A 25418-nucleotide genomic window follows, 5' to 3' on the forward strand; every position below is an offset into this window, starting at 1 on the left:
TGGGAGGCCAAGGTAGGTGGATCATGAGGTCAAGAAATCGAGACCATCCTGGTCAACATGGTGAAACCCTGTCTCTACTAAAAATACAAAAATTAGCTGGGCGTGGTGGTGCACGCCTGTAGTCCCAGCTACTAGGGAGGCTGAGGCAGGAGAATTGCTTGAACCCAGGAGGCGGAGGTTGCGGTGAGCCGAGATCGAGCCATTGCACTCCAGCCTGGGTAACAAGAGCGAAACTCCGTCTCAAAAAAAAAAAAAAAAGAGAGATATTGATAATTATCCTTTCCATTTGAATGATCAAAAGTGAAGTAACCTCTGTAATATAATAAAGATGTTTCAGCAAAAATACTTTGGTGAAATCTGGCTAAACCAGCTCACTTTGACTTTTTATCTGAGATGCAGTTTTTATTTCATGGGAACGCTGATAATTTAGAGATTTTAATTAAAATGATTTATTATGTTAGTCATAAATAACTCCTGACAGTCTTAGCCTAAGGGGAAAAAATCCTCCTGCCTTTTAAAATTTGTCAACCAGGGCCGGGCGCGGTAGCTCACGCCTGTAATCCCATCACTTTGGGAGGCCGAGGCAGGTGGACCACAAGGTCAAGAGATGGAGCCCATCCTGGTCAACATGGTGAAACCCCGTTTCTACTAAAAATAAAAAACATTAGCTGGGCATGGTGGCGCATGCCTGTAATCCCAGCTACTCAGGAGGCTGAGGCAGGAGAATTGCCTGAACCCAGGAGGCGGAGGTTGCGGTGAGCCAAGATCGCGCCATTGCACTCCAGCCTGGGTAACAAGAGCGAAACTCCATCTCAAAAAAATAAAATAAAATAAAATAAAATTTGTCAACCAAAGAAGCCACCTGCGAAATGTGGGATCTAAGCAGTCTACTAGAGGCACATGGCATTAAATGTTTATGGGACAGAGTATGATGTTATTTACACAAAGCCTAATTAAATTTGTGTTTTGCAGTACAGTGTCTTGCAATACTCGTTTCCCTAATTGGGACTAGGCAAGCATTTCATAGTTGCTGGAGTTTTTTAAATCATAATTTTAGTGCTGCCAGCCTCTTGTCAGATTTTCATTATGGGGATAAAAAAAAGGGACAAAAGAATATACTGTGATGAGGGTGAGGAAAAATATATGAACAAAAGAACTCTGACTGAAACTCTATGATATGCCCACCAGGATCATTTATGCAGACAGTCTCTACGGTACTCTATCTCCTCTCTAGTTCCAACAACTTTAAAATGACAAATATTAATTTTTCATAGAAATACTTCACTAAAAATAAAAAATTAGTAGTTAAACTTTTATAAAAAAACATTTCATAGACAATTAGGACATATTTTATTTTATAATTATTATATTATTATTATTTATAGACAGGGTTTCACCATGTTGGTCAGGCTGGTCTTGAACTCCCGACCTCAAGGTCGGGGTGATCCGCCCACTTTGGCCTCCAAAGTCCTTGGATTATAGGTGTGAGCCACTATGCCCGGCCAATTAGGGCATATTTTAAAAAATCAGACCCGGCCGGGCGCGGTGGCTCAAGCCTGTAATCCCAGCACTTTGGGAGGCCAAGGTGGGTGGATCACGAGGTCGAGAGATCGAGACCATCCTGGTCAACATGGTGAAACCCCGTCTCTACTAAAAATACAAAACATTAGCTGGGCGTGGTGGCACGTGCCTGTAATCCCAGCTACTTAGGAGGCTGAGGCAGGAGAATTGCCTGAACCCAGGAGGCGGAGGTTGCGGTGAGCCGAGATCGCGCCATTGCACTCCAGCCTGGGTAACAAGAGCGAAACTCTGTCTCAAAAAAAAAAAAAAAAAAAAAAAATCAGACCCATTGTGAGAAAACAAAATGAATAATTTACTTGGTGATTTTATTTAAAATTCTCCAATTGAAAATGTGTCTCCTAATAAGGGTATTAACTATGGTGAATCTGTCTAATGAGTACCAGTGAGAATAAGAGACCAAGTTAAGGTAATAAGAAATTGGATTAATTTGCCTTCTTGATTTCCCCAGGTAATTAGAAGTAGTGAGTTTTACATTGTCACTCTGTGAATCTGAAATGCCTCTGGGTCAATGACAGTTTCAGGTCCAAAGCCAGCCACCATGACCAAAGTCTTGAACCTGCCCAATGGTTGCTTTAATATGGTAGCTCTGTATATGTGCAGGGTCCTGTACTGTCCAGGCTGCGGCTTGTCTGCCAAGGTTAAGTATCTCGCTCACAGATTATTAAGCAGTTTGGTTTCTTCTTCCTCCACCTGCTGCCTGCTCCCTGGCAACTCTTTTGCTTATGTGTATCTCCTTAAAGAGGAAGGGGGAAAAAATGCGAAAAGAAAGCAAACTCAACTCACATAATTTGGCTACCTGTTACCTCTGGTAAAAATATTCATGGGATTGAAATTGAAAAGCTAATTGCCAAATTCACTATGTACAAATAATTCCTATATCAACAATACTGGTTTTATCTCTATTAGGGCAAAGGAAGAGATATCAAAAACTTGACTTTAGTATGAAAAATTCCACAGCCGGGCGCGGTGGCTCAAGCCTGTAATCCCAGCACTTTGGGAGGCCGAGGCGGGTGGATCACGAGGTCGAGAGATCGAGACCATCCCGGTCAACATGGTGAAACCCCGTCTCTACTAAAGATACAAAAAATTAGCTGGGCATGGTGGTGCGTGCCTGTAATCCCAGCTACTCAGGAGGCTGAGGCAGGAGAATTGCCTGAACCCAGGAGGCGGAGGTTGCGGTGAGCCGAGATCGCGCCATTGCACTCCAGCCTGGGTAACAAGAGCGAAACTCCGTCTCAAAAAAAAAAAAAAAAGAAAAAGAAAAAAAGAAAAAAAAGAAAAATTCCAATTCTGAATTGCTGAACCAGCTTAATTCCAAATAGCAATGAGTGGACAAAACTTCTAAATAAGACATAAAGAAAATAAGGTGGTTGGCTGGGCATGGTGGCTCACGCCTGTAATCCCAGCACTTTGGGATGCCAAGGTGGGCGGATCACCTGAGGATAGGAGTTCAAGACCAGCCTGGCCAACATGGTAAAACCCCATCTTTACTAAAAATATCAAAAATTAGCTGGGCATAGTGGCAGGTGCCTATAATCCCAGCTACTCAGGAGGCTGAGACAGGAGAATGTCTTGAACCTGAGGTGGAGGTGGCAATGAATTGAGATTGCACCACTGCACTCCAGCCTGGGCAACAAGAGCAAACCTCCATCACACACAAAAAAGAAAAGAAAAGAAAGTGCTCTTCCTGGTCAGGTATAACATGCCAAGTAGGAAAATGCCAAGTGGATGGATATCCACTTAAGAAAATAAGATCTGGGGCCAGGCACAGTGGCTCATGCCTGTAATCCCAGCACTTTGGGAGGCCAAGGTGGGCGGATCACCTGAGGTCAGGAGTTCAAGATCAGCCTGGCCAACATGGAGAAACCCTGTCTCTATTTAAAAAAACAAAGAAGAAAGAAAAGAAAAGAAAAGAAGATCTGGTCAATAAAGATCACAGGCATTACTGCAGTCCTAGCTGCTCTGAACGCTGAGGCAGCGAGAGTACTGCGTGTGTCCAGGAGTTTGAGATTACAGTGAGCTATGATTGTGCCACTTCAGCTTAGGTGACAGAGCAAGACCCTGTCTCAAAAAAATAAAAGATCATAGGCATTAGAAATCATTTTGTTACACATATTTTATCAGCATTAGAAGTATATGACGTGGGCTGGGCACGGTGGCTCAAGCCTGTAATCCCAGCACTTTGGGAGGCTGAGGCGGGTGGATCACGAGGTCAAGAGATGGAGACTATCCTGATCAACATGGTGAAACCCTGTCTCTACTAAAAATACAAAAATATTAGCTGGGTATGGTGGCATGTGCCTGTAATCCTGGCTACTCAGGAGGCCGAGGCAGGAGAATTGCCTGAACCCAGGAGGTGGAGGTTGCAGTGAGCCGAGATCACGCCATTGCACTCCAGCCTGGGTAACAAGAGTGAAACTCTGTCTCAAAAAAAATAAAAATAAATAAAAAAGATGTATATGATGTAAAATTCTATTCATCGATAATAATCATTTTTTGTTTCAAAAAGCTTGTACAATTATAATGACAAATTTAAAATTATCTTTATGTTAACAATATTTTTTTTTTTTTAATTTTTCTTTTCTTTTTTTAAAGATGGGGTTTCACCATGATAGCCAGGCTGGTCTTGAACTACTGATGTCAGGTAATCCACCCACCTCGGCATCCCAAAGTGCTAGGATTACAGGCGTGAGCCACCGCGCCTGGCCTATGTTAACAATATTTTCAAGAGCACAGGTTTTTAAATTTTATTTTGAGACAGTCTCATTCTGTCACTCACACTGGTGTGCAATGGCATGCTCATGGCTCACTGCAGCTTTGAACTCCTGAGCTCAACCAATCCTCCCACTTTAGTCCCCAAAGTATTGAGATTATAGGCGCGAGCCACTGCGCCCAGCCAAAAACACAGGTTTTTATTTTCATCTTACATTAGAGGAAACCTGAGTGACTTCTCATTAGAGTCATTAAGGATGGGAGCCAGAATGACTAACCACCAGCTTGATGGTCTTCCTTGGACTGCACTGGTCTGAATGGCAGTGTCTAATCTATTCCATTCCCTTGTGATTAACTTTTGCCATTACAATAATTTGAATAGATTTTGCTAGTTTACTCACCAATACATTTCCCTTTGTGCACAATGAGCTGATCAGGACTCCCCATACAGAAATATAGAATTTCACAAGAGCCAGGAGAATCTTCACTATTACATACAGAATACTGACGTTCTCGCCTTAAAAATAAATTTGAACAATAATTTTTTTCTTTAAGATTAACATAGGAAATTCTTGCCTCTACATTTTCTCCTGTTTATTACTGTTTATTAGCCCACTCACAGTCTAACATCTGTTTCTCCTGGGAATCAAGTAGAAGGTGCCAATGGGAGCGCCATTCAATTTCCCCACTTCCCATTGTCATCTACTCCACGTGAAATCCACAAACCCCTAAATCTAGGTCTGTGCTGCCCAATGCTGTGGCTATTAAAATAAAACTGAAAATTCAGTTCAAGTACAGTAGCCACTCAATTGTCATACATGGCTACTGGCTACTGTATTGGACAGCACAGATACAGATCATTTCCATTATTGTAAAAAGTTCTACCAGTAAGCAGTGATTTAGATCTATTCCACATGTATCCTATATTGCTTCATTCCCATGCACATACACATCTGGAGAAAGCTGCAAAACAGAGGGTTGGACCCACCACAAATTCCTGGTTTCCAACTGGGCCTCCAGCCACTGAGTGCACATTCATTCTCTTGCTTGCCTTTGGTAGATACTCCCATCATTCCCTTCCATGACTTCTCCGAAACACTTAAAACCCAACCTCTCCTCTCTTTCTTTTTTTTTTTTTCTGCTTTTTTTCTTGGGCAAAGCAATAGCTAAGAACCTAGATTATAATGCAAAAACAATAAACTGGGAAAGAGGGTGGCAGGGAAGAGGTAAGGGAGAGAGCTTTTGATGGTCAGGGTTGAACACTTATCAGAAACACTTTGATGAAGTGCATGGACAGATCTCTAGAGAGATCACCCTCTCATTCTCAGCATAATTTTGACTTTTATTTTCACTGAGAACATGAGGCAGTGAGAAATACAGTCCACAATTTCTCTCTCTCTCTTTTTTTTTTTTTAAATAGAGATGGGGTTTCACCATGTTGGCCAGGCTGGTCTTGAACGCCTGACCTCAAGTGATCTGCCCGCCTCGAACTCCCAAAGTGCTCGGATTACAGGCATGAACCATCGCACCCGATCCAGTCCACAATTTCTAATGTCCTACCTATAAAGTTACTTGGCATCGGCACTATTCTTTCTTTGTGGGTGACTTTGAGGAAGGATGGCTACCTCTGTCCTCAGTCCCATCGCTTACAGAGGTCTCCTCTGGGATCTTAGTCTATTAGTTAGTCCCTTTTCCCTGTATGTTCAATCAGTCCCTCTGTATGGGCTCCCTCCCCCAGCCTATAAATCTCTCCGATCCACACATTCTGCTCCCTCAACCCTGCACTACCCACTCCATCCTGTTCCTCATATTTATACTTCTGCACCAAATATTCACACTTCTGCACTTCCTGTCCCCACTTCTGCACTACTTACCCCCTCACACCACTGCAATGTCAGTAAAACTGCCACCTCCCTCACACTCGCTCTAAACCTGATTTTTCCACCTTGTCTCTTTAATTTTCATTAGAGGCAAAGGCATCCATTTGATCTCACAGGTGAGAAACCTATCAGTCTCCTTGGCTTCTAGATCTGCGTCTAATTGACCTTCAAGTACCATCTTTTCCTCACTATTTCCCCTGCCCTGTTTAGTTCATCTCCAACTTTCTCCTGGACACATGTAATACTCTGTTATTTTCTGGGTTATCTGCTTCCAATCTTACACATCCTCTCTTTCCTTAACCCCCTCGCACACTAGCAACAAGATTACATATTATGATACAGGCATCTTACACTACACATATGTCCACATATTCTAAACACCAGAGAATAACAAATAAATTGTAGTTCTGTTCAAATCTCTACTTCTAAAGTTACGTGTGCAACTACAGACACATTGAGATTTATAAAGAAAAAGATAAAAGCAAAGGTTCAAAATTATATGCGAGACTTAGTTACATCAATTATGCAGAAACATCTCTACATCAGCTCTGGACTCCTCAGCAGATGGTGCGAATGGTCATTTTAGTCTAGGCCATCTTTCCGTTCTTTAGTTTACAAAGTGTAAATGTGTAAATGCTTGGTTTTAAGGTGTTTACAATGTATAAAGACTTGGTTTTAAGGTGTTTTAGAATGTGAATCACCCCATTATGACTGATAAGTACAAATACAATGACTGTTGAACAGCTCTAAGATAAGGAATAACTAGGATTGAAGGAATAGTAGAGATAATCTTAAAGGGGAAAGTAAGAAAACAACAAATGTGGTATATTCTGCATGGCACAGGTTGCAGAAACAATTCTGAAGGATAAAAAGTAAATCACAGAGTTAGAAAAGAAGGAATAAAGAGACAAGTCCACTGTTTTGACCAAAGAGATGCATATATATTGGATGCTCATACTTTCTACTTGGGACTCATCAAGAACTGGGCTTGGAACAACCTTATGGATTTGAATCCATTCATAAGTAAAACTGCTTCTGTACTCCGGCAGAAACAGCTACCCCAATGCAAACAAATGGTGTTCAGAAGCTATGACTCTGATCTCATCATCAATGATCTACTGTAGATTATAGATGTTCATGAGGTTTGCAATATTATTATAATATTAGAAATATCACCCATGTTATCAGTATTGCCAAGTAACTGGCGATACCCAACCTACATGGATGAAGGGTGCTTCAAATAAAATTGCCAAATAATATTAATCTAGGTCTTTAAAAAAAAAAGAGAGAATTAAACATAATACAATTTTAGAAGACTAAATTAGGCAGCCAGGAGCTCGATACATGAAAAAAGAAAAAAGGATAATCTTTTTTTTTTTTTTTTTTTTTTTTTAAAAAAAAAAGCCAAGTGGCAAGAAGAGAGATGGCAATTCTTCAAGCGGGGAGGTAAGAATTGGGCTGCCATCCAAAAGAATGCTCCACCAATACGATCAATGTGTAGATGGCTGGGACAGGATGGAGAAAGAGGATCTCATCTGCAACACAGGGGCAGAGAGACAGTCTCACCTTACTGCCTAATTCACCAAGATGCCACAGAAAATGCTAGCTCCAGGTCCCTTACTTTGAAACTTCGAGCCACTTTGTAGAGACAATGTTAGTAAGAATTCCTGATATTGTTGAATTTGAGGTAAACTAGTCTATGTCTCCATGGAACCAACTAGAGAAACACTGAATCACAGAGAACCATGTCTGAAGAGATGTATCAAGGATCCCCTCTCCACTACATCTTTATACTTCAATGGTTCCCCAGTTTTGTTTTTTTTTTTGCGGAGAGAATCCCATGTCTTGTACCCTTAATGATCTCTTCTCTGTAAGGATGAGGAGGCAGCAGTTACCATAACCGGCTTTAGAATAGCGAAAACAAACTAGATAACTTAATCTTGTTGATGGCAGAAATAAATAGATAATATATTCTAGATTCTGGGCTACGCTACAGTAATCTGCAGACAGCAAGTCTGAATATGTGAAAGTAATTTTTTTACCATGAGCTCTTTTAGAGGGTTTTTGTTTTGCTTCTTCTACAAAGTTCAAACTGCCCACTTACGAGGAACAACAACCCGGAAGGAAGGCAGGGACTGGCAGGGCTATGTCTATCTTCACAGATATGTATATCTTCACAAATAGAGCCTCATACTGAACTGTAAACAATAAAATGACTATTTTTATGTTTTGTTTTGTTTTTCATGTTTACCACTATATTCTCAAAAGTGAATCCTTCAAGGGGGGAAAAGAAGACTTGAAGGATAGAAAATAAAGTTCTTTAACAAAAGCAAAGATTGATCAGTGAAAAGCCTTTGAGTATCAGGCCTTTATGTTCTATTAGAATAGTGAGTAGTTCTTTTCTCTCTTTCTCTTCTTTACAGCAGTGAAAATCTTTTGTTAAATAAAACCTTACTGGTTTTTTATATATCCCACATATCAAGAAAAGCAAAATTCCCCTGGTTGAGGAGGCTGTAGACCCTACGAACACCAGAAACGCAGTGTCCCACTTTCCCTCTGTCGTCTCGCCTCCCCCTTGCCCTCCCCGCAGCAGATGTTTACCAGGAGCCCACCACATGTCTTCCAGGCACTGTTTCAGGCTGTGAAGAAAACAGACGAGGGCTTTGCTCTCACAGACTTCACATTCCAAAGCAAACAAATACATAACAATTTCAGCTACTGCTAAGTGTTACGTAGAAAAAAAAAAATGGAGAATTGGATAGCAAGTGACAAAGCAGGAAAGTAGGTAGGGTGGGCTCAGGAAGGGATACTAGAGAAGGTCACGTTTGAGGGGAGAACTGAATGAGGAGGAGGAGTCCACCATGTGAAGTGCCAGAGGGACAGTGGCCCAGGCAGAGGGATCAGCAGAGGCTCTGAGATAGGAAGAGCTTTGTTGCCTAGGCTGGGCTCTTGGGCTCAAGTGATCCTCCAGCCTTGGCCTCCCAAACTGTTGGGATCACACACATGAGCCATCGTGCACAGCATGCTATCTTTGATCTCAAAAACAAGGCTAACCTTGGATTCACTGTTTATAGTTAGCCACAAAAATAGAAATGTTTAAACTTAAAACAATCGTTTTCCATATAGCTGAAAAGATTTATTTATATCATTGATTTAATTCAATGGTTCTAATACAATAAAAATGTGTTAGATATTTCCTAGTGAAATCCTCTGATGGCTTCAAACTCTGTTCCTTATTGGAAGCCCAGATTCAAAAATAATTTAAATTGGTAAGGAGTTAGAATCTTAAAAAGGAATGCTTACTAGAAACAGCATTTAAAAAAAATTTAGTTCACCCTAATACTAGGTAAACATTAGTATCAAAATGATTTCTGAACTGTTTTTTTTTTTTTAAATAGCAATTAGGGAAAGAACTAAAATGTTTCCTTCTAATAAACTACACAGAAGTTTGTATATATCTTTAGTTTGGTGACTAAAATATTTCTTTTCACAGAAGCAAAGTGGTGGTTTTCAGTTCTGCTTAGAGTCTCACAGAGATAATTTAAACATAGATTGAAGGCTGAAGTCCCCCCACTATTTAATAACCCACCCTACTCATAAATGGTTTCTGCACTAAAATTCCCTCTGGTCTACAAAGGGCCACAGCGAATAGATAGTGAAGTCACAATTCTTCAGTGAAAAAGGATATGGAAGAACAAGTAGTATTTTTCAAGTGACCAGTGGTGATAGGGAACAACCCAGGAGCCCACCTCAGTAGTAGAGAGGGGACCCCTGGCAGCCAACTGGGGTTCCTGCTCTCATGTAACAGATGTCCCATATGTGCTCATTTTCAGGCACTCCCTATATATGTGGTGGGATCTAAGGCATTGGAGACTGAAACACTGGATGATGATGATTCAAATAGAAGAAAATTTTTTAAATCACTTACTGAATTTAAGTTATTAAATATCAAATCAAATCGTATTAAGGCAAGTTTGTGATGTGTTATAGGCTGTAATAAAGGGGAACGAGGCCAGGTGTGGTGTGGATCACCCCCGTAATTCCAGCACTTTGAGAGGCTGAGGCGGGTAGATCAGAAGGTCAAGAGTTCGAGACCAGCCTTACCAACGTAGTGAAATCCCGTCTCTACTAAAAAATACAAAAATTAGCTGGGTATGAGGCCGGGCAAGGTGGCTCAAGCCTGTAATCCCAGCACTTTGGGAGGCCGAAGCAGATGGATCACGAGGTCAGGAGATCGAGACCATCCTGGTCAACATGGTGAAACCCCATCTCTACTAAAAATACAAAAAAAAAAAAAAAATTAGCTGGGCATGGTGGCGTGTGCCTGTAATCCCAGCTACTCAGGAGGCTGACTGAGGCAGAAGAATTGCCTGAACCCAGGAGGCGGAGGTTGCAGTGAGCCGAGATCACGCCATTGCACTCCAGCCTGGGTAACAAGAGTGAAACTCCGTCTCAAAATAAATAAATAAATAAACAAAATTAGCTGGCTGTGATGGCACATGCCTGTCATCCCAGCTACTAGAGAGGCTGAGGCAGGAGAATCACTTGAACGCGGACAGTGGAGGGAGCACTGAGCTGAGACTGCAGCACTGCACTCCAGCCTGGTGCCAGGGCAAGACTACATCTCAAAAAACAAAGCCAGGGGGTGGGGGTTGGGGGCAGGGAATGAGCAACAAAACTAGATTCATTAAAGATACTTGGAAAGTGTTAATGAAATTTTGTTTTGTATTGCTAATTATATTAAGAGAGTTAACATATTGGTAATAGATTAAGATATACAAGGTTTGAAAAAAAGTTATTATCACCTGAAATTTCCATCAAATTTCAGATCTTTAATGTAGTGAAATCCTTCTACATGTTTCATTCTCCCAGATCAGAAATCCCAGGGACTTACCTGGACCGTCCTGAGGAGTTTGCCCTATGTTTACCATTTCCAACAAAGTCAGGAGAGCCTCCATGTAGAATGGCAGCCGTTTTGTGTCCTCCTGGGTCTTTCTTAGAGGTATGATCTTGGTTTGACAAACTAGCAATTTCCAAACGTTCCTAGAACAGAAAAGTAAAACCAACTTTAGCTGTAAGTCATAAATAGAAGACAATCATGGTACATAATTATTAATTCACTATAGAATGCAAATTTTAAGCTGAATGCTTACAAGTGAAATAAAATTGAAATCAACTTTTAATAGTTTAAAATAGGAGGATAATGAAAGTTCCCAACACAAATAAATGATAAATGTATGCAATGATGGATATGCAAATTACCCTGATCTGATCACTATATGTTATATGTATCAAAATGTCACTATGTACCCCATGAATTCATACAACTATTATTTGTCAATTATAAAAATAAAATTTAAAAAAAAAAAAAGGTTAATGCCTAAATATGTCCTGGCTCAAGAACTGAAGTACAGGTTATGGTTTCAAGAAAATATAAATTTTATAAATGTAAATGCTTAGAATCTTGCAATAGTGTAAAAATGTAGGGAGAAGAGTAAGAGGAGATGAAGAGAAGAAGGGGAATTCAAAGAGAGGGAAGAGAGTGGCTGACAGGAAGGCAGGTCAGACGCAAGACAGGAGCGCTGGTGGAAAGAGGGCTCTCATCTTACATTTCTACGCAGCTTAGTTTCCCATAGGGCAGTATATTCGTCTGTGGAAGTAATTACACAAGACAGAAAGGCATCATCAGTCCCATTTTAAGGGACAAGTAAAGTGAGTCACAGAGAATGTCACTTTGCCAAGGTCACAGAGCAAGGCAGTAGAAAAGCCAAAGCTTGAACCAGGTGAAGCTTGTTAGCACTTTAGCGCCTCTTCCTGCTACCACATTGTGTACCTTAAGTTTAATGTTCTAATTATGTAAAAGAGAATGAGTATAATTTTCTCTGAATTTCTCCAAACATGTCTGACTGGCTTTTTGCTTGAGCTAGACTCAGGAAAAATAAAGAAAAAAGCACTTCATCCTTTTTCACCACCGCCTTTTAAATCTGCTCTATTGAATTACTCTTTTTCATCACTGAATGAAATTTCAGGTAGATCCATATGGTTTTCATTTCCTTTTCAGTAACAATAAATTGTTTTATTTTCCAGGTATTAAGAATTCTAGACCTGGTGCAGTGGCTGACACCTGCAATCCCAACACTTTGGGATGGTGAGGTGGGTAGATCACTTGAGGCCAGGAGTTGGAGACCAGCCTGGTCAACATGGCAAAACCCCATCTCTAATTAAAAAATACAAAAATTAGCCAGGCATAGTGGCACATGCCAGTAATCCCAGCTACTCAGGAGGATGAGGCACAAGAACTGCTTGACTGGCACGGTGGCTCACACCTGTAATCCCAACACTTTGGGAAACGGAGGCGGGTGAATCAAGAGGTCAAGACACTGAGACCATCCTGGCCAACAGGGCGAAACCCGGTCTCAAAAAAAAAAAAGAAAAGAAAAACCACAAAGGTTTTGGGCCGGGCGCGGTGGCTCAAGCCTGTAATCCCAGCACTTTGGGAGGCCGAGGCGGGTGAATCACGAGGTCAAGAGATCGAGACCATCCTGGTCAACAGGGTAAAACCCCGTCTCTACTAAAAATACAAAAAAATTAGCTGGGCATGGTGGCACGTGCCTGTAATCCCAGCTACTCAGGAGGCTGAGGCAGGAGAATTGCCTGAACCCAGGAGGCGGAGGTTGCGGTGAGCTGAGATCGCGCCATTGCACTCCAGCCTGGGTAACAAGAGCGAAACTCCGTCTCAAAAAAAAGAAAAAAAAAGAACTGCTTGAACCTGGGAGGTGGAGGTGCACTGAGCTGAGATCATGCCACTGAACTCCAGCCTGAGCAACAGAACAAGACTCTGTTTCAAAAAAAAAATAATTCTAGTCCAGGTTAATTATTAAAGCTGCAACTTCTTCCCTCCCTCATTTGATAAATTACGGTAATTACTTAAGTCTAAATCATCTACAGACAACATACATTTTGCCACCTATCTGGGGAGTCTAAAATACACAACGAATATTTATTTTTAGTGCTTCATTTTGTTTTATTACTGATAGCAACATAGATGTCACCAATGGAAATAAACACACTTTATGTTTTGCAAAATTTAAATTATTTTATTATGGTAGAGTTGATAGAGTACCTGCTTAGCCATTTCCTTCCTTTTTTTCTCTTCTTTTATCTCTTCTTTCCTTTTCTGAATCTCATGTAGGATTTCACGTTGCTGAAATAAATCAAACGATCATCCAATACCAATCTCTGAAAACCATACAACATATAAACTACTAAACTATAGAAACATCTTTTTAATTTCAATAATTCAAACCCCCTTCCCAAGCACCATACCTACCTGCCATTCTTCAATCACCTGCATTTTCCAATCACCTTTCCCAATGTTAAAAGTGGTATTTTGATCTCTGTTTTGTGTTATTCCTCTAAAATTCCAGATTATAAATATCAAAACTATTAAGAGATTCACCAAAAACCATAACAGCAATAATACAAAATGTAAAAACATACCCCAAACTTATAGGTAGCTATAGCAGTACGTCAAAACCAGATTGTTGGCTAAAGAGTCACTATCTTTTAATAAAAATAAGCCTTCCTAACAACAGGACAATAATAAGAAACTACAAACTCTTTGGATCTATAACTAATGAGCTAGTATGAAAAAAACCTACAAACTCCTGGTCAGGTGCAGTGGCTCACGCCTGTAATCCAACACTTCGGGAGGCCAAGGAGGGCAGATCATCTGAGGTTAGGATTTGAGATCAGCCTGGCCAACATGGCAAAACCCTGTCCTTACTAAAAATACAAAAATTAGCTGGGCATGGTGGTGGGCGCCTGTAATCCCAGCTACTCGGGAGACTGAGGCAGAAGAATCGCTTGAACCCAAAAGATGGAGGTTGTAGTTGTAGTGACCCAACATTGTGCCACTGAACTCCAGTCTGGGTGACAGAACAAGACTCCATCTCAAAAATAAAATAAAATAAACATAAAAATAACAAAAAAAAAGAACTACAAACTCCCAACAATAACTAAGCTACCCAACTTAAATAGAATATAAGCAACAAAATGAATAGCACCTACAAAGAGACAGTGGTAAATGTACACATAAGATAAACAAAATGAAGCAAAAACAAAATAAAGTCAGAAAAGAGACAGGCACAAGAACCTAAGAAAAGAAGAAAACAACAAAGTGCTAAAAGTAACTTTAAGAAACAGTAGTATCTGTAGGAAGAAAATTAGGGGCCGGGCGCGGTGGCTCACGCCTGTAATCCCAGCACTTTGGGAGGCCGAGGTGGGTGGATCACGAGGTCGAGAGATCAAGACCATCCTGGTCAACATGGTGAAACCCCGTCTCTACTAAAAAGTGCAAAAAATTAGCTGGGCATGGTGGCGCGTGCCTGTAATCCCAGCTACTCAGGAGGCTGAGGCAGGAGAATTGCCTGAGCCCAGGAGGCGGAGGTTGCGGTGAGCCGAGATCACGCCATTGCACTCCAGCCTGGGTAACAAGAGCGAAACTCCGTGTCAAAAAAAAAAAAAAGAAAATTAGGAAGGCCCATCAAAAGATAAAAACAGATATATAAATGGTGCTGGGCATGGTGGCTGATGCCCGTAATCCTAACACTTTGAAAGGTTGAAGCTGGAGGACCTAGTTGAGCCCAGGAGTTCAAGACCAACCTGGGCAATACAGGGAGATCTTGTCTCTACAAAAAAAAAAAAATTTAAATTAACCAGGTACAGTGGTGTATGCCTATACTCAGGTGGCGGAGGCAAGAGGATCCCTTGAGCTGCAGTGAGCCGAGATTGCACCACTGCACTCTAGCCTGGGTGACAGAGCAAGACCCTGTCTCAAAAAATAAAACAAGAAACAGAAAACAGGCCGGGTACCGAGGCTCACGCCTATAATTCTGGTACTTTGGGAGGCCAAGGCAGGTAGATCATGAGGTCAAGAGATCAAGACCATCCTGGTCAACATGGTGAAACCCCGTCTCTACTAAAAATACCAAAAAAAAAAAAAAAAAAAAAATTAGCTGGGCATGGTGGCGCGTGCCTGTAATCTCAGCTACTCAGGAGGCTGAGGCAGAATTGCCTGAACCCAGAAGGCGGAGGTTGCGGTGAGCCAAGATGGCGCCATTGCACTTCAGCCTGGGTAACAAGAGCGAAACTCTGTCTCAAAAAAAAAAAAAAAAAGAAAGGAACAGAAAACAAAAACAAACAGTCCTGGATGGAAAAAGAAACTCCTGGAAGAGAAATCTAACTACTATCAAGATATCAATTCTTCCTAAATAAATCTGTAAGTTTTTTAAAAAATCAATAAAAATCCCAGGAGATTGGTTTTTGTTTTGACTCTGGGAAAGCAATTCTATAGATCTTCTGTAAGAATAAATGGGTGAGAATGGCTGAGAAACCAAAACGACAAAAGATGAAGGGATGGGAAGATTAGGCTTGACTTGTCAGATATTAAAACATTATCAAGATATAATAATTCGAAGAGTGTGGTAGATTCAAGAAAAAACAGATGAGTTGAACAAATCATTAACAAATAGAACCTAGTGTAGGTAAGCAGTTAAGATGCACTTTAGAAATACATTCACAGGCCGGGCGCAGTGGCTCATGCCTATAATCCCAGCACTTTGGGAGGCCAAGGCGGGTGGATCACGAGGTCAAGAGATCGAGACCATCCTGGTCAACATGGTGAAACCCCGTCCCTACTAAAAATACAAAAGTTAGCTGGGCATGGTGGTGCACGCCTGCAATCCCAGCTACTCAGGAGGCTGAGGCAGGAGAATGGCTTGCGCTCCAGCCTGCACAACAAGAGCGAAACTATGTCTCAAAAAAAAAGAAAATCCACTATGACGGGAAACTTCATTCTCAAACAAAACAAAACAAAAAAACTCTTCTTATTCCTGATAGTTCTGATTGTTACATTTTTTTTTCCCCGATGGGGTCAAAAGGTACCTACATGTATAAATTGTAAGAGGAAAAAGAGGGGACAGAAATCATGCATTGGCTATTTCTCTATTTTCATTCATGTGTGAATTTTTAATGTAAATGAGGGGGTGTAGAGCGTTAAGGCAAGTCAAAATGTTTCAGCAGTTCAACTTTATAATAATTATAGATAAACCTGTTAAAATTTTCTGGATAATGCTAGTATTTAAATTTTTTAAAAAACAAGTAAATGACTTATTTTTCTTTCTTTTGCTTTCACCTCAGACAAGTAATGTGCTGGTGTCCTAACAAGGTTCAAGGGTGGCATATCTCACACATGCGGAAACATCCAAAAAATGATAACCATTTAGATGCATATATTATTTTTTATTTAAATACAAAAGATAACTATTTGCATTTAAACAAGCCTATATTTTAATAAATCTTTAATCTGTTTGCATAGGGTATAAACAGGAGTTTATAAAATACAAATGGTAACCATTTAGATGCATTATTATCTTTGATTTCAATACAAATGGTAACCATTTGTATTTTTTCTTTAATCTGTTTGTATAAGGATATAAATTCCTGTCTTACTTTTAAAATCCATGCCAGGCGCAGTGGCTCAAGCCTGTAATCCCAGCACTTTGGGAGGCCGAGGCGGGTGGATCACGAGGTCGAGAGTTCGAGACCATCCTGGTCAACATGGTGAAACCCCGTCTCTACTAAAAATACAAAAAATTAGCTGGGCATGGTGGCACGTGACTGTAATCCCAGCTACTCAGGAGGCTGAGGCAGGAGAACTGCCTGAACCCAGGAGGCGGAGGTTGCGGTGAGCCGAGATCGCACCATTGCACTCCAGCCTGGGTAACAAGAGCGAAACTCCGTCTCAAAAAAAAAAAAACAAAAAAAATAAAATCCTTTAAGTCAAAGGTAATATGTGCATCTAAATGTTTGAATAAAAAAGTTTATTCTCTGGCTTTTATTACTCATTTGGGCATGAGATATTTGTCTCGCATAGGGAAGAAGAAAATAACCTCTAAAACACATTGAATTTCTGCACACTCTCACAATCTCCAAAAGACCACAGGTGGTTTGGTTAAACAGCTTCTTTTCTCTTCTCTTTCACGTTTTTAAGACCTGGACTGAGGGCTCTAAGGGGCAGTAGTGATATGTGTCAGGAGGAAATCACTCATATTTTTTAGTTACTCCTGGGCCTCCTCTCACATGTATCTACCTTGCTTGAATCAAAAGCTGGGCAAAACTTAAAGACTGTAGGCACAGACAGATAAAACCTACAGTATTTGCAATCCTTCAGGCTGGCTACGCACATGGACACAGACAAGGGCATCTTACCTCCTGCTCTTCTTTTCGCTTAGCCTCCAACAGCCTCTGCTGCTCCTCCTGAGCCCGCCTTTCCAGCATTTCTTCATGAAAAGACTTGGGAGGTGGCTTGTTATGCTCACTGAGAAATGACTGCACATGGTAAGCCAGTTCAAAGATCATCACCTAAACATATAAACAAAATTCAACTACAAGTGATCAAATAATGGGAAGGCTCAAACAGGAGGGGCTACAGAACAAGAAAGCAAACTGGAACACAGAGGCCCACTTAGAATGCCATTATTCCTTTTGATGTGACGTATTCTGAATTCAGTATATGATACAATCAAAGCAGGAAAAAGCTTTAAAAGGGCCATTGCATTGTGTTATTATCAAGACAGATCATTACCTAGGTTAATAAAACACTTTACTTTCGAAGACCTATTCAACTTATTGGCATTTTCTCTATAATAAGACCAATAAAATCTTTTTCTTTAGAAATAAATCTGATAAAACATTTAAGACTGCATGAAGGTAAAAGCTATCTTCCCAACTAGAAAACCTGTCTATATAATGACAGTTGGGCACAGAATACTCATTGCTAACATCTGGGCTTTTTCTATTTACCCAGCATATTGAAAATATTCTGTTGGGAGTACAGAGGCAAATACTTAAAGGCCTCATTATTGTCTCCTTGTTAGTAACAGGTCAATAAGAAGCTGATAAATACTATTTTATCTGGCCGGGCGTGATATTACTGGCTCATGCCTGTAATATCAGCACTTTGGGAGGCCAAGGCAGGCAGATCACCTGAGGTCAGGAGTTCAAGACAAGCCTGGCCAACATGGTGAAACCCTGTCTTAAAAATATACATATATATGTGTGTGTGTGTGTGTGTATATATATATATATATATTTATTTATTTATTTATTTATTTATTTACACTTAGAGAAGCATTCACAGATAAAATGCGGAAGAAAAAGGTTTCCCTTTCAGAAATTCCTCCTCCCCACCCAACCTCTGCCCTGCCCTGCCCCATCCAGACAGAATTTCACTCTTGTTGCCCAGGCTGGAGTATAGTCGTGTGAGCTCAGCTCACTGCAACCTCCACCTCCCAGGTTTAGGCGATTCTCTTGCCTCAGCCTCCGAGAGTAGCTGGGATTACAGGTGTGAACCACCACGCCTGGCTAATTTTTGCATTTTTAGTAGAGAGAGGGTTTCACCATGTTGGTCAGGCTGGTCTCAAACTCCTGAACTCAGGTGATCCACCTGCTTTGGCCTCCCAAAGTGCTAGAATTACTGGTGTGAGTCACCGTGTCTGCCCCCTTTTAGGTATTCTTTATGTAAACAAAGGAAGTCCCTTTCCCTCACCCCTAGGAGCCATAAATCATACTTGGGTTCATAAATCAACAGAACAAGGTTTCTGAGACCCCTCACTGACTGATTACCCAACCTTCAAAGAGGTAAAGAGTGCCACTCCTTCTGCAGATGAGGAACATAACATTGAGTTTTTTTTCTCAGTTACAATGAAGCAATTTTAAAATTTCTAAATTAATTATATGTTTGAAACCATTTCTAAAGGGACTTAACAGGGTGGTAAATAATAATAGAAGTCATTGTACACAAACATATAAAGTTAGTTCATTTGGCCGGGCATGGTGGCTCAGGCCTGTAATCCCCACACTTTGGGAGGCCAAGGCGGCAGATCATGAGGTCAAGGGATCGACACCATCCTGGCCAACATGGTGAAACCTATTCTCTACTAAAACTACAAAAATTAGCTGGGCGTGGTGGTGTGCGCCTGTAGTCCCAGCTACTCGGGAGGCTGAGGCAGGAGAGTTGCTTGAACCCGGGAGGCGGAGGTTGCAGTGAGCTGAGATCGTGTCATTGCACTCCAGCCTGGCGAGAGAATGAGACTGCCTCAAAAAAAAAAAAAAAAAAAAAAAGGCCGGGCGCGGTGGCTGAAGCCTGTAATCCCAGCACTTTGGGAGGCCGAGGTGGGTGGATCACAAGGTCAAGAGATCGAGACCATCCTGGTCAACTTGGTGAAACCCCGTCTCTACTAAAAATTCAAAAAATTAGCTGGGCATGGTGGCGTGTGCCTATAATCCTAGCTACTCAGGAGGCTGAGGCAGGAGAATTGCCTGAACCCAGGAGGCAGAGGTTGCGGTGAGCCGAGATCGCGCCATTGCACTCCAGCCTGGGTAACAAGAGCGAAACTCCGTCTCAAAAAAAAAAAAAAGAAAAGAAAAATAAAGTTAGTTCATTTGTTATCCTGCCTTTCTCTCAGGGAACAAATGCTAAGAAAGCACAGCTCTTATTGGGTAATAATGCATTTTTTCTTATACCAGAAGCTGTGGCATTTACTGGACATTTTCACTTTAGAGTCAGAAATACTAGTCTACAGTCTAAGATGCAAGTTATTCTAAGAAAAGCTCTTGTAAGGATAGCTGGGGAAAGTAGGCAATTTCAATCATGTCAAAGAGAAACCACTTGTAAACCAAAAAGGAGGCAGGAGCCAAGCTGTGGAGGGTTTCTCTTTGGCTGTTCTATTTAATTTACTAGAGTTTTCTGTACAAATCAATCTGATAAACCTTCTAAGACTGGATGAAAAGAACTACTTTCCAGACTGGCTCTTGCCTCCTACTCCCCCGGTGCTACAGGGCTCACTGGTTTCCCTCACACTGCTGCTCAAGTCCTGGAGGCCTCTCCTGAACGCCTTGTAAAGAACAGCCACTCCATCATCACTCTCTAGACCCCTCACCCTGAGTTTCTTCATGGCACTTAAAACTGCCTGATGGGTTGTGCAGTTATTTGACTCCCTTCTGCCTGTTACCTTCCCAGTGTAGCCCACGGTGTGGTTTGCTCACTGAAGTTTTGCCAGTGCTGGAATAGCACTTAACACATGGTACACCGACAGTAAGTATTTGCTGAATAAATTAATAAAAAATAAATGGTTTTACAAATTTGAAAAACTAGACTATACTCAGTTTACTTTTACATGACTGATAAAAAGCTGTATATAGATTAAAAATCATTCAGGCCAGGCACAGTGGCTCACGCCTGTAATCCCAGCACTTTGGGAGGCCAAGGCGGGTGGATCACGAGGTCAAGAGATCGAGACCATCCTGGTCAACATGGTGAAACCCCGTCTCTATTAAAAATACAAAAAATTAGCTGGGCATGGTGGCACGTGCCTGTAATCCCAGCTACTCAGGAGGCTGAGGCAGGAGAATTGCTTGAACCCAGGAGGTGGAGGTTGCGGTGAGCCGAGATCGCGCCATTGCACTCCAGCCTGGGTAACAAGAGCGAAACTTGGTCTCAAAAAAAAAAAAAAAAAAAAAAAAAAATCATTCAGAAGCAAATGGAAGTGCTTAAGAACAAGCTGCTTTTGAGTACTTATTTTCATTCAAGTAATTAAATGACTCCTAGTTTTAAAAGGCAGGTATCAGTAAATACCATTCCACAATGAATCCCTGTGGCATGCTTTAATATCTAATTATACTCTATTTTATTTTAAAATAAAAACAACTTCTTCAGAATTATGTCTATTTTAGACTTCCCAATACTTTAGACTTAATGGAAACAAATTTTAGACAAACAAGAAGAGTGATTTGCACAGTGCCTTCCCATGTTTAACACCCATTCAAATCTCATTATATGACAATAACTCCGATGAATACTATCACAGGCCACCTTGGAGACATTGCAGGTTCAGTTCCAGACCACTTCAATAAAGCAAATGTCACAATAAAGCAAGTCACACAAAGTTTTTGGTTTCCCAGTACATATAAAAGTTATGTATACACTAAATGGTAGTATATTAAATGTGAAATAGCATTATGTCTGCAGAAATCAATAAACCTTAATTTCAAAATACTTTATTGCTAAAAAAAAAAATGCTGGCCGGGCGCGGTGGCTCAAGCCTGTAATCCCAGCACTTTGGGAGGCCGAGGCGGGTGGATCACAAGGTCAAGAGATCGAGACCATCCTGGTCAACATGGTGAAACCCCGTCTCTACTAAAAATACAAAAAAAATTAGCTGGGCATGGTGGTGCGTGCCTGTAATCCCAGCTACTCAGGAGGCTGAGGCAGGAGAATTGCCTGAACCCAGGCGGCGGAGGTTGCGGTGAGCCGAGATCGCGCCATTGCACTCCAGCCTGGGTAACAAGAGCGAAACTCTGTCTCAAAAAAAAAAAAAAAAAAAAATGCTAATGACCATATGAACCTTCAGGACATCATAATCTTTTTTCAGACAGAGGGTCTTGTCTTGATGTTGATCAGGGTGCTGCTGACTAATCAGGGTGGTGGTTGAGGGCTGGGGTGGTTATGGCAATTTCTTAAAAGAAGACAACAATGAAGGTTGCTGCATAGATTGAATCTTCCTTTCATGGAAGATTTTTCTGTAGTAGTCAATGCTGTCTGATAGCCTTTGACCCACAGTTGAACTTCTTTCAAATTTGGCGTCAATCCTCTCCAACCCTGTTGGTGCTTTAAAGCAAAGTTTATGGAATATTCTAAATACTTGTCATTTCAACAATGTTCGCAGCATCTTCAGGAACCTCTCAAGAAACCATTTTCTCCGCTCATCCATAAGAAGCAACTCCTCATCTGTTAAAGTTTTATCATGACATTGCAGCAATTCAGTCACATCTTCAGGCTCCAGTTCTAACTCTAGTAATAGTCCTCTTGATATTTCCACCATATCTGCAATTACTTCTTCCACTGAAGTCTTGAACCCCTCAAAGTCATCCATGAGAGTCAGAATCAACTTGTTCCAAACTCCTGTTCATATTGATATTTTGACACCTTTCCATGAATTATGTATTTAATGGCATCTGGAATGGTGAATCCTTTCCAGAAGGTTTTCCATTTACTTTGCTATGATAGATCAAAGGAATCACTATATTTTACAGCTGTAAGCTTGTAAAATGTATTTCTTAAATAACACTTGAAAGTCAAAATTACTCCATCCACAGGCTGCAAAATGGATATTGTGTTAGCTGGCATGAAAACAACATTAACCTTCTTGTACATTTTCATCAGAGCTCTTGGGTAACTAGGTGTGCTGTCAATGATCAACAATATTTTTTTTTTTTTTTTTTTTTTGAGACGGAGTTTCGCTCTTGTTACCCAGGCTGGAGTGCAATGGCGCTATCTCAGCTTACCGCAACCTCCGCCTCCTGGGTTCAGGCAATTCTCCTGCCTCAGCCTCCTGAGTAGCTGGGATTACAGGCACGCGCCACCATGCCCAGCTAATTTTTTGTATTTTTAGTAGAGATGGGGTTTCACCATGTTGACCAGGATGGTCTCGATCTCTTGACCTCATGATCCACCGGCCTCGGCCTCCCAAAGTGCTGGGATTACAGGCGTGAGCCATCACGCCCGGCCCGATCAACAATATTTTGAAGGGAATTTTTTTTTTTAGGATGGTAGGTCTCAACTACAGGTTTAAAATACTCAGTAAACCCTGCTGTAACAGATGTGCCATCATACAGGCTTTGCCGTTCCATTTATAGGGCACAGGCAGAGGAGATTCAGCATAATTCTTAAGGGTCCTAGAACTTTGGGAATGTTAAGTGAGCATTGGAATCAACTGTTAAAAAGTCACCAGCTGTATTAGCTCATAACAAGAATGTCAGTCTGTCCTTTAATAAGGCTTTGAAGCCACACATTGACTTCTCTCTGTGAAAAATCTTAGACGGAATCTTCTTCCAATGTAAGACTGTTTCATCTACATTGAAAATCTGTACCTACCTTTATCAATTATCTTAGTTAGATTTTCTGGATAACTTGCTGAAGCTTCGCTGTTTCACCTTGCATTTCTATGTTATGAAGACGGCTTCTTTCCTTAAACCTCATGAACGAACCCCTGCTACCTTCTAACTTTTCTTCTGCAGTTTCTCATCTCTTCTCAGCATTCACAGAATTGAATAGAGTTAGGGCCTTGATCCAGATTATGCTTTGGCATAAGGGAATGTGGTGGCTAATTTGATCTTTCCAAGACCACTAAAACTTTCTCCCTATTAACAATAAGGCTGTTTTGCTTTCTTATCATTCATGTGTTCACTGGAGTAGCACTTTTATTTGCTGTCAGGAACTTTTCTTTTGCATTCATAACTTGGCTAATTGTTTACTGTAAGAGGCCTAGCTTTTGGCCTATCGTGGCTTTTAACAGCCTTCCTCACTAGGCCTCATCATCTCTAGTGTTTGATCTAAAGCTAGACATGCAACTCTTCCTTTTATTTGAACATTTAAGGCTATTGTATGGTTATTAATTGGCCTAGTATCAATATTGCTGTGTCTCAGGGAATAGGGAGGCCCAAGAAAAAGGGAGGGAGAGAGGGGAATGGCTGGTCAGTAGTTAGAACACATACAACACTGATCAATTAACTTTGCTGTCTTATACAGGCACGGTCTGTGGAGCCCCAAAACACTTTCAACAGTAATATCAAAGAATATGGATAACAGATCACCAAAACAGATAAAATAATAATGAAAAAGTTGAAATATTGTGAAAAGTACCAAAATATGACACATGCTGTTTGGAAAAATGACACTGATAGACTTCCTCAATGCCGGGTTGCCACAAATATTCATTTGTAAAAAACACAATAATCTGTGAAATGCAATAAAGCAAACCACATTTAGAGGTATGCCTGTGTCTTTAAAATTGTGGCAAAATGTACACAGCTTACTTACTATTTTAACCATTAAATGTATGTTCAGTAGCATTAAGTGCATTCACACTGCTGTAAAACCATCTCCACCATCCATTTCCAGAACTTTTTCTTCTTCTCAAAGTGTACTCATTAAATAACTCTCCATTCTCCCCTCCCCACAGGTCCTATCAACTATCATTCTTTCTGCCTCTATGAATTTGACTACTCAAGGTACCTCGCGTAAGTGGAAGCATATAGTATTTGCCTTTTTGTTACCAGGTTCTTTCACTTAGCATAATGTCCTCAAGGTTCATTCATTTTGTAGCAGGTATCAGAGCTTCCTTCCTTATTAGGGTTGAAAAATATTCCCTTATATGTATACACCATGTTTTCTTTGTCCATTCACCTATCAGTAGACACAGGGTGGTTTCTACCTTTTTATTTTTATTTATTTATTTATTTATTTATTTTAACAGAATATATTTACATATTTCTGTTCTAGATTCTCTGTCATTCTTTCAATTATGTGATAATCCTAGGTATGTCAGACATTCTTTTTTTTTTTTTTAATTGCATTTTAGGTTTTGGGGTACATGTGAAGAACATGCAAGATTATTGCATAGGTACACACATGGCAGTGTGGTTTGCTGTCTTCCGTCCCCTCACCTGTATCTGTCATTTCTCCCCATGCTATCTCTTCCCAACTCCCCACTCCCCCGTCCCTCCCCCATTTCCCCTCAACGGACCCCAGTGTGTAGTGTTCCCCTCCCTGTGTCCGTGTGTTCTCATTGTTCAACACCCGCCTATGAGTGAGAATATACGGTGTTTGATTTTCTGCTCTTGTGTCAGTTTGCTGAGAATGATGGTTTCCAGGTTCATCCATGTCCCTACAAAGGGCGTGAACTCATCGTTTTTGATGGCTGCGTAATATTCCATGGTGTATATATACCACATTTTCCCTATCCAGTCTATCATCGTTGGGCATTTGGGTTGGTTCCAGGTCTTTGCTATTGTAAACAGTGCTGCAGTGAACATTCGTGTGCACGTGTCCTTATAGTAGAATGATTTATAATCCTTTGGATATATACCCAGTAATGGGATTGCTGGGTCAAATGGGATTTCTATTTTTAGGTCCTTGAGGAATCACCACACTGTCTTCCACAATGGTTGAATTAATTTATATTCCCTCTACCTTTTTATTTTTGTGAATAATGCTGCTATAAACATTGGTGTACAAAACTAGTATGTCTTTAACAGTTTCTGCCTCTTTTAATAATCAGGACATGTTCCCTTCACAAAAGGCAGCTATAGTGGAACTGAGAGGAAAGGCATGGGACTCTTACT

General features: G+C 40.8%; 1 protein-coding gene and 1 pseudogene across 1 annotated transcript in view; both read right to left on the bottom strand.

The window, feature by feature from the left end:
* EIF2AK4 (eukaryotic translation initiation factor 2 alpha kinase 4) overlaps positions 1-25418 on the bottom strand; it is a 115004-nt gene that overhangs the window by 74131 nt on the left and 15455 nt on the right. The window contains exons 4-7 of the mRNA XM_039462883.2: positions 17445-17597; positions 13297-13377; positions 11068-11216; positions 4695-4810 (exon numbers count right to left, since the gene is read on the bottom strand). Of these exons, the coding sequence (XP_039318817.2) occupies positions 4695-4810; positions 11068-11216; positions 13297-13377; positions 17445-17597 (499 nt within the window). The remainder of the gene's footprint in view (positions 1-4694; positions 4811-11067; positions 11217-13296; positions 13378-17444; positions 17598-25418) is intronic.
* Positions 16368-16494, bottom strand: LOC120361416 (small nucleolar RNA U13; annotated as a pseudogene).

This window comes from Saimiri boliviensis, chromosome 2 (assembly GCF_048565385.1).
Source record: "Saimiri boliviensis isolate mSaiBol1 chromosome 2, mSaiBol1.pri, whole genome shotgun sequence".
NCBI lineage: Eukaryota > Metazoa > Chordata > Mammalia > Primates > Cebidae > Saimiri > Saimiri boliviensis.